The sequence below is a fragment of the Alternaria novae-zelandiae genome (assembly GCF_023758075.1).
Source record: "Alternaria novae-zelandiae strain BMP 2774 chromosome Unknown scaffold_22, whole genome shotgun sequence".
NCBI lineage: Eukaryota > Fungi > Ascomycota > Dothideomycetes > Pleosporales > Pleosporaceae > Alternaria > Alternaria novae-zelandiae.
The window spans coordinates 305,374-315,015 of record NW_026056982.1 but is presented as its reverse complement, the minus strand read 5'-3'; the positions used below and the strand labels follow the sequence as shown (position 1 = coordinate 315,015).

Sequence of the window (9,642 nt, the reverse complement as noted above, 5' to 3'; positions counted from 1 at the left end):
TATAATTAAGAAGAAGAGAAAAGAAAGGTATTATTAATAGTATTCTGTAAGATCTTTATATAGCTATTTTATTCTCTTTAGCGCTATTATTATAAGAGACGTTAATAGTTAAGATAATTATATTAAGTTAAGTACTAAGTAAGAGATTACGTGCAGGTTAAGAGACCTGCGCAGGTAGAACTTTAGTGTTTCTTGCTTAGTGCGACTAGGCCCGATTAGGTAGAGTTGCGGGTTTGATCTACGATAATTATATCTTCTAATTAGACTTTTAAATCTTATCTATCTAAGTATATATAGAAATCTCTGCGCAGAATAGTATAGGTAGAGCCTAGATTATATTCTAACTCTTAAGTTAATAACTATTATTAGAAGAAAGTTAGTCTTATACTATCTTTACTATCTATTACTATTATAGACTAAATAGATAAGAACTAAGACAAGAGTAGTAATTATAAAAAAGTAAATATATACTACTATAGATTATACTTTACAGCCTTACGTATTAAATTAAAAGATCTATAGATAGCTTCTTATTTAGTAAGCGTTTATAAATAACTAGGCTGCGCTTTATATAAAGCTTATAGTATTCTATAGCTTTTATCTTACTAGCTATTTAATATCTCTAGTTAGAGAATCTTTAATTAGCTATCTTAGATATTAAATATAAACCTAAGATTATAGTTAGAGTATATAGCGCATATCTTATATATTATTTAGATTTACTACCTCTTTATAATAACTATTATTTTAAAAGCGCCTACTATACCTAAAGTCTATTTCTAGTTTTATACTCTATCTACTATCTTAACTAAATTCTAGAATAGCAACTATTAATAATCTAGAGATTATTATTTTAGTAGGTATAAATTTTTACGTGTAGCCTCTACTTATTTCTCTAAAGATAGCTATTATACTTTATAGATACTCTAATACACTTCTAATAGCTAATATAATTCTTTATTATCTTAATTAACTTAGCTATATTATAATTACGCTAGTGTACCTAGATTATTCTATCTTACCTATCTATAGATTTTCTGCTAGAGCCTACTTCTTTACTAGTTATACACTATACTTACTAATAGATAGCCTAATTACAACTACTATACTTAGCTATATTTCTACCTATACTAGCAAGCGAAATAAATTCTAATATATTATAATATAGAACTTTTAAGTACTTACTACTAATTAACTTTTAGAAATTCTTAGTAGTCTTAAACTATAACTTAACGCTAGCTATAGTGTTACTATAGAGGTTTATTACAAGAATAGCTATAAACTATATTATAGTGTTATTAAATAATATAGTTATATTATTAAAGAATCTAGCTTATACTCTATTAACTAAATTAATAGAATATTAATATAGTTTAACGCGCTTAATAACACTAATCTCTTAGTAGAGGTAAGATAGCGTCTTTCTCTTATCTAGCTATACTCTAATAATTAGATAGCTATCTAGTTCTTATAATACTAGGCTAATCTAATAAGCTAACTTTAGTAGTCTTAACTACGTATTAGCTTCTCTAGTAGTAAGTGTATCTTTATAACCTTTAGTAGTAAAGATTATTTCTAGACTTATTAGATAGTAACCTAACTCTTAACTTACGCTAGAGAACTATAGTATTATAGTCTAGCTATAGTAGAGTATCTTTAGCTTATATAACTATTTCTTTATCTCTAATAGTATAGCTAGTATTCTATAGATCTCTTTAATACTCTTAGATATTATAGCTCTCTTATATATTAACTAAGCACTATCTACTATATATAATTCTATAATCTTATTCTAGTTATTCTATTATTAACTTAATTTACTATAATAATAAAGTAGAAAAGCTATAAAGCTTATTATAGCTATATACTACGTAAAAAGCTATTTATAGTAAGTAAATTAGCGTATATATAGCTTTCTAACGCCTATAGGTAATATAGTATAGGCGCGAATCTATACAGCACTAAATACCTTAATAATATAGAGATTAGATATTTATATCTAAGTAAAAGATAAGATTACGTACTTTAGTATTATTATAAGTAACTAATATACTTAGAAATAAAAAGTAGTAATACTAGTAGTTTATTTCTTCTCTTATTCTTTGTATATAAGATGCTAATAGAAGTAAGTATAACTTAATATTATTATACTAAATAGAATACCTTTAAATTAATATATTCTAGCTATATACTATATCTATTAAGTAATTAAGACTTTTTTACTAAAGAGAACTAGAGAAATAAGTATAGTATACACTTAAACTATAGTATAGATATTATACTTATAGAGGCTAAAGAAAGCCTTAAGCTTAGTAGCTATACTAGCTAGTAAGAAGAATAAAATAGTAATAACTAGTAAGAGGTTAAAGCCTAGAATACTACCTAGATACTCTTTGTAGTAGACCTAAAAGAGATAAAAAAAAATATAGAAAAGGCACTTTTAAGCGTATAAAGAGATATAGCTTATAAGGTTTTAATCTATAGCTAAAATTAGTTTGTCTTAAGTATTTATTTAGTAAATATAGTGTATAGAGTATTTAAGTTATGTAAAGAAGCTTATGTTCTTGTATTAAAGGCGCTATCTAGGTAGTCTTAGACCTTAGAATTATTTTAGCGTGCTTTAGCTTAGACGCTAAACTTAATAAGTGCTAATATATAAAACCTATAATTGCTATAAGGGCGTAGCGCAGTAAGATAAATATTCACTTTGTAGAGCTACCTTTGGAAGCCATTTCCCTGCGCGTCTTATTCACGCGCATCTGTTCTTTTGGAGGATAGGCGGTTAGCTGCTCTGATTCATCTTATCATAGCTCGGCCGTCGTCTTACATCTCGCCGTGAGCTCGCAACATCCACCTGTTCCGATGATTCCGTTACAAGGGACCCACGCCACAAGTCTCTCTACCAGCCACGGACATCCGGTATATATCCTCAGACTGCCGCGTATCAACCTTCAAACCGCAGACTATTGAAGACGACACAGACAGGAAGCTGCAGAGTCAAAAATCCTAATTTACACCGCTGGTGCCCAAGAAGTCAGCAATGGCACACGTATTGCAGGGACTGTCGACGCGACCCGCGCTCGGTAGTCACGACACGTGGACAGCCAACGCAGCATCGGAAACACTGGATGTGGACGGCGCAACAGCATTGAGTCCCCAAAACGATGAGCAAGCAGCAGACTCGCGAAGTCGAAGCACGACAGCGATACCGTCCGATGACAGTGGTTCAGAAACGCAGGTGGTCGAGAAACCCGGAGGCCGTAGGAAGAGCATCCAGGTCGTTTTAGAGCAATCGGGAAAGAAGGGCGAATACACCTTCACTGCTAAAGATCCTGTCTTCCAAGAAGTCCTTCAGTCAGGTCTGCGGCGAGAGGCTGAGAAACTCAACGGAAAGGCGAAGGGGAAACCCCGCGATCTTGTCTTCACACAACAGTTCACCACGTTCGACCGCCAAAACGCGTCCGCTGCGCACTCTCCGTTCCATGGATTCTTCACACTCTTCTGGATTGCGATGGCTTTGCTACTCGCGCGAATAGCAGCAGGTAACTACAGGACGAAAGGCTCCGTATTTGGGGATGCAGAGATTCTGCACTTGATGATCGACAAAGACTTGTTCGTCATGTTGACGACTGATGTCGCAATGTGTGTAGCCACCAGCTTTGGCTTCTTCCTGCACAAGGCCATTGTCAACGACTATCTGACTTGGAACGGCTCAGGCTGGCTCATACAGTCATTGTGGCAGACTTTCTTCACTTGCACCATCATCTGGGTTACTTTCTGGCGGGACTGGCCTTGGACTCATACTGTGTTCATCGTTCTCCACGTCTTCGTGTTGCTGATGAAGCAGCACGCTTACTCCTTCTACAATGGCTATTGTATGTGATCCGCACTGAAATAAGAGACCCGAGCTGACTACCAATAGTATCGCGAGTATATCGACGACGCAATCTGCTCCGTGAGAAACTACGTCAGCTCGATGATATCAAAGCGCATGAGGGCCCGACCCAAACAGATCCCCCGACTGAGGCGCTAACTTCTTCCGGTCTTGAGAAATCTGACCAAGGCCAGTTGACGCGTCGGGGAAGCATTGGGCCAAAGTACTCTACCAATTTATCAAAGGAAGAGTCTGAGATTGCATCTATCGGCAAAGCTATTGGAACCGGGAACCCGCTGGATTCGGAACAGATTGAAGCCTTTCGACGCGTGCTCAACACCGAGATTACGATTCTTGATGAAGAGCTTCGTGGAAAGTGCACTACCACTGATAACGTCTACCCGAACAACTTAACGTTCTACAACTTTGTAGAGTGGGCGTGCCTTCCCACACTCGTCTACGATCTCGAGTACCCCAGGCAGGAACGCATCAACTGGTGGTATGTAGCGGAAAAGTCGGCGGCCACCCTGGGAGTCATCTGGATTATGATCATCATCTCGCAAGCATACATCTACCCAGTAGTCGTAGAGACTATGCGACACAAAGAGGCTGGCATGTCGCTCGATGAGCGATGGAAAGAGTTTCCATGGGTCGGTAAGTGCTATATCACTATGAGACCGTCGAATACACCGCTAATGATCTCCCTTTATAGTGTCCGATATGCTCTTCCCCCTTCTCCTCGAACAGCTTCTCAGCTGGTACGTCATATGGGAATGTCTCCTCAACGTATTGGCAGAAGTCACGCGTTTTGCCGACCGTGGTTTCTACGGCGCGTGGTGGAACTCTGTATCCTTCGATCAATACGCTCGCGACTGGAACCGACCGGTCCACAACTTCCTGCTTCGACATGTCTATCACTCCTCGATCTCATTCTTCCATCTATCAAAGATGCAGGCAACTTTCTTCACTTTCTTGCTTAGCGCTATTGTGCATGAGGTTCTCATGTTCTGCTTGTTTAAGAAGGTCAGGGGATATCTGTTTACATTCCAGTTGACGCAGCTGCCGCTGGCAGCTTTCAGCAAGACGAAGTTCATGAAGGGGAGAGATACGTTGGGGAACATTGTGTTTTGGTTTGGTCTCTTCATTGGTCCTAGTGTCATCACCAGCTTGTACCTTATCGTTTAGATGTACTATTATGACGTCGACTCTCAGCTCTCTTTCCAACAATACATTGGTTGCTTAGTCTTGGACGCATTCAATTCTCTGAGGCTTGTGCGCCTTTGCTTCTCTCTGCCTTCAACACTTCTAATACTCTTCGCGTCAACCTATCGCGCTCACCGACATCTACAGTACCGTACGCATCCTGCGATTGCTTGAAAATGTTCTTTTCCCATCCGTCTCCAACATTTGGCTTCCCCGCATCCTGCCAACAATCTTGCACCGTACCCCCAATATTCTTAAAGAAGCCTTCTAACCCCGCCGGTCCACCGCCAGCATGATAGCTCTTAAACGGCCCAGCGACTGCCCATCGCGGTCCCATACTACTCTCTACAATACTATCCAACTCCTCCACCGAAACAACGCCCTCGTCCACGAGATGAACAGCCTCGCGCAACAGCGCAAATGCCAGCCTGTTCGCCACAAAGCCAGTCGTCTCTTTCTTAATATGTATCGGTATTCTCCCACGACCCTTCCAGAACTCCTGCGTCCGTTTGATGACTTCCTCCGAGGTATCCGGCGACGGTACTAGTTCCAGCAACGGCATGATATGCGGCGGGTTATACGGATGCACGACCAATAACCTCGACTTGTCCTGCATGTCTTGCGCTTGCTGCGACGCCGGAATACCAGATGTACTACTCCAGAACAGCGAGTGTTCTGGTGCGTGCTTCTCCACGTTCGCCCATAGTTCTTTCTTGAAGGCCAGGTTCTCCGGACCAGATTCTTGGATGATGTGCGCGTCTTCTACAGCTGCTTCGAGGGATTTGGCGATGCGAATGTTGGAGATAGCCGCTGCTGCAGGTTCTTCTGCGAAGAATTTTGGTAGGTTTTCTTCGACGTATTGGTCGACATCTGGTCGGGTATCATAGATGGTGAGTTGGGAAGGGCCGAGGAGGTGTGATAGGTGGAAGGCGGCGAAAGATAGGCCAATGGTTCCGGTGCCGATGAGAGTGATTCTGAGGTCTTTGTTGCTTTCTACTTTCAAAATGGGGTCTTGTTGCGAGTCTCCTGCGTTGGACATGTTGGTTGTGGAGATGGTGGATTCCGAGGTCGGTTCGGCTAGTCGTGATGAGAGGCTTGGAAGTCGCGGTAGCTATCTGGAAATGGGCCTCCTTATATCGGAATTCTGTTTACTAATGATTTTGAAGTTCCACTCAAACCTCGTAACAAGATGATCTGGTGTGTGGCAATGAAGCGGCTCTTACACACCCTGGCTCGGATGTTACCCGAAATAACGTCAGAAGGAGCGCCGATCTTAACCGCTTCCGGATGACAGGGTAGCTGCTCAACCCCGCCTTGTACCTTATCCCCGCTCCACGAACGACTCGAGCAGTGCGAATCCGATGGAGATGAGCGCGCCGAGGAAGAATGGTGGCAGTCGCCTATTAGAAGGCATGGAGGCGGCCCATGTGATGGTCACTCGCTTCTTGACCCGTCACCTTTTGTACTGCACTTTTCACTACGACTCTACAGCGCTGCTTTCCTCGCATCTGTTTATCCGGTTATAAGTCGCGTGTCGTTTGCGATCCGTTGCTGAGTCAATTGAGTTAAGATGGCGATCTTCAAGTCCAGGCAACCGCCCATCGATCGTAAGTTGTCAAAAGTCGAATCTACCATGCCAGTGCACTATCGTTGATGCTGACCGTTGTAGTACCAACCGAATTGACGGACTGGGACTGGCTCTTTGACTCCACCTACTCGCCTATCAACAAATATCCACCGAACGAACTAGCTGGATTCCAAAACGCGATCACGAAGGAGCGTGTTAACTGGGCCGATGTGAAGAAGTACTCCACATACATCTCCACCGCGCTGGTCAAGGAATATGGCCTCAAGGAAGGCGAGACAGTGGCGCTGTTCAGTCAAAATACTGTCTGGTACCCGGTAGCGATGTTTGCTGGACTTCGCGTAGGAGCGAAGATCAGCGGGGCCAGTCCGGCATACAACGTTGAAGAGATGACATTCGCGCTGAAGACCGCGGACGCAAAGTTCTTGATGACTACAGCCGGTAGTATGGACATTGCAGCTGCGAGCGCAAAGGCTGCAGGCCTACCGCAGTCCAACGTGTTCCTACTGGAGGGCGAGTTACCTGGATACACCACCGTTCAGGATCTAATTCGTATGGGAGAGTCGTATGGCGACTCCGGGCAGACCTCCGCATTCAAGCTACCTCCTGGCAAGAAGAACAAGGACGTTTGCGGTTTCCTGTCTTTCTCCTCTGGAACGACTGGATTGCCAAAGGCTGTGATGATCGGTCACCAGAATGTCATAGCGCAATGTCTTCAGGTACAGCAGATCACGCCTGAAACCCAGAAAAAGATCATGGCCGTACTGCCGCTGTTCCATATTACCGGTTAGTAATCAACTATGTACGAATTGCATGTGAGACAAACGCTGACTTCGTACACACATCTTTAGGTCTGGTCCATCAGATGCATCTACCTGTCTTACTCAACGCCGAGGTCGTCATGCTCCCACAGTTCACGATGGAGAAGATGCTGGATGTGATTGTTGAGTACAAGCTTAGCGAGCTTCTACTGGTGCCACCGATTCTCATTCGACTCGTACGCGACCCATTGGTCGACAAGTACGACCTCAGCCATGTCACACGCTTTTCGTCGGGTGCTGCTCCACTTTCGGAAGAGATTATACAGCAGCTTCAAAAGAAGTTTCCCAACACCGGTTTTAAGCAAGGATATGGGATGACAGAGTCATGTTCGTGCATTACTGCACATCCACCTTCAAAGTTCTCATATAAGTACGCTCACTCGGGTGGTGCCATCGTAGCTTCGACCGAAGTAAAGATCATCAAAGACGATGGCACGGAAGGCGACGTTGGAGAAGATGGCGAAGTTCTCGCTCGTGGGCCACAAGTCGTCATGGGCTACCTCAACAATGAGAAAGCTACTCGCGACACTTTCGATGCGGACGGCTTCCTCCATACCGGTGATCGCGGTTCTATCGATGATGAAGGCATGATTCACATCTCCGATCGGATCAAGGAACTCATTAAGGTCAAGGGTATTGGTGTTGCGCCGGCCGAACTCGAAGACTTGCTTCTAGGCCATCCGAAGGTCGAAGATGTCGCAGTGATGAGCGTGAAGGACGATTACTCTGGTGAGCTACCGAAAGCATACGTTGTTTTGAAGCCGGGAACGGAAGAGAGTACTGCAGCAGGGAAAGACATCATCGAGTATGTCAAGGAGAAGAAGGTCAGGTACAAGTGGGTCAAGGAAGTGGAGTTCATCAATGAGATCCCGAAGAGCCCTTCCGGAAAGATTCTGAGGAGAATGCTAAGGGACAAGGAGAAGAGTGGGAAGTTTGGGCTTGTTGTGAAGGATGAGGCCAGGGCGAGGCTGTAGATCAGTGATGCTATTGGTCACCACATTCAGAAAAGCTTAAGCGACAGTACGTACATGCAGGCAACAGCAAACTCGGTGATGAACAACTACAGCCTGTGGTCGCTCTTTTTCCGGCTCAAAATGTCTTCATTGAGATATGAGAGGCCTTCCGGTGAGGAGGCTGCATTCATGGTAGGCTCTGAATGGCTGATGAGACTGGGCTGGGACTGCGCCACCACATCTCACACACATGATGGGGCTGGGTTCCGACCGACAGCGCATCGTAGGGGTCTAAGCTTCAGAGATATTTCCCAGGCGTTGATACGGTATTGATCATCACATTTCTCCTACTCAAGTGCTCGTAGCATCCTGGCCTACTTACAAGTATATTGACATTCGGCACTTTTATCTACACGCCAACTGTACCTACGGTCGTCATTTAGACATGCTGGAGTCGACAGCAAACATCGTATTGACCGTCCTCGGGCTCGTCGTCGCGCTGATCGGCATCGTAGGCGCGGCTGTAACATTCCGAAGACGCCGTTATGATGTCGTCCGTCCTCTTGCACGTAGCGCAAAACACAAAGCTTCTCGTATAAGTTTCTTCATCGAACACTACGGTCTTACTGGGATAGCGCTTTGGTGCTTCGCCAGTCGGGAGGTATGGCAAATCCAGTTGCAGGTCGTGCGCAGCATCGATGATGGAGATGTTACAAATTACAAGAAGTCGGCACAAGAGGACAGCAACATCATAGCAGTTGCAGTAAGTTTGTTCAGCTCATTTTACACGTCTTGCGCGGCTGATCCAACATCAGGGAACCATCATCGCCCAGATCGCCATCACTGCACTTTCATTGGATGAACTCAGCAAGACTCATTGGGTTGCGCGAGCGTTCTTCACTTTCAGTTTGGTCTCAGCCATTATGGCTGTCTACTATGCCACGAGGCAATATCGTACCCTGGGACGCTGTCTGCGAATTGACCAGATGAAGACCTGGATCTGCGGCAAGAATCGTTCCAAGGGCATAACCGCCTGTCAAACTCCTAAATCTCCGTCTGAACATCCCGATCTACCCTCTGTTGCCGCCGCCCTAACAGTCTCTGCTCCCAATATGCTGATGTCGGCGTCGCTCAACTGCTTGCTCGTCGGGTTTGCCGTGTATCTCGGATTTACCTGGACAAAGGACTTAGACGCGGAGGCTGGAA

The 9,642-nt window shown here is 43.9% G+C and overlaps 3 protein-coding genes across 3 annotated transcripts; 2 read left to right on the top strand and 1 right to left on the bottom strand.

The window, feature by feature from the left end:
* Positions 1-3,040: 3,040 nt before the first annotated feature.
* J4E88_009080 (uncharacterized protein) lies at positions 3,041-5,059 on the top strand (the record flags this gene model as incomplete). The annotated part of the gene is made up of 3 exons (XM_049402685.1): positions 3,041-3,875; positions 3,923-4,528; positions 4,587-5,059. The coding sequence occupies 3 exons, from the start codon at positions 3,041-3,043 to the stop codon at positions 5,057-5,059; spliced, it is 1,914 nt and encodes a 637-aa protein (XP_049251540.1).
* A 70-nt stretch (positions 5,060-5,129) lies between these two features.
* Positions 5,130-6,116, bottom strand: J4E88_009079 (uncharacterized protein; the record flags this gene model as incomplete). The annotated part of the gene is made up of 1 exon (XM_049402684.1): positions 5,130-6,116. One exon carries the CDS (start codon positions 6,114-6,116, stop codon positions 5,130-5,132), a length of 987 nt encoding a protein of 328 aa, XP_049251539.1.
* A 531-nt stretch (positions 6,117-6,647) lies between these two features.
* On the top strand, positions 6,648-8,457 carry J4E88_009078 (uncharacterized protein; the record flags this gene model as incomplete). The annotated part of the gene is made up of 3 exons (XM_049402683.1): positions 6,648-6,684; positions 6,747-7,448; positions 7,514-8,457. The coding sequence occupies 3 exons, from the start codon at positions 6,648-6,650 to the stop codon at positions 8,455-8,457; spliced, it is 1,683 nt and encodes a 560-aa protein (XP_049251538.1).
* Between the last annotated feature and the right edge of the window lie 1,185 nt (positions 8,458-9,642).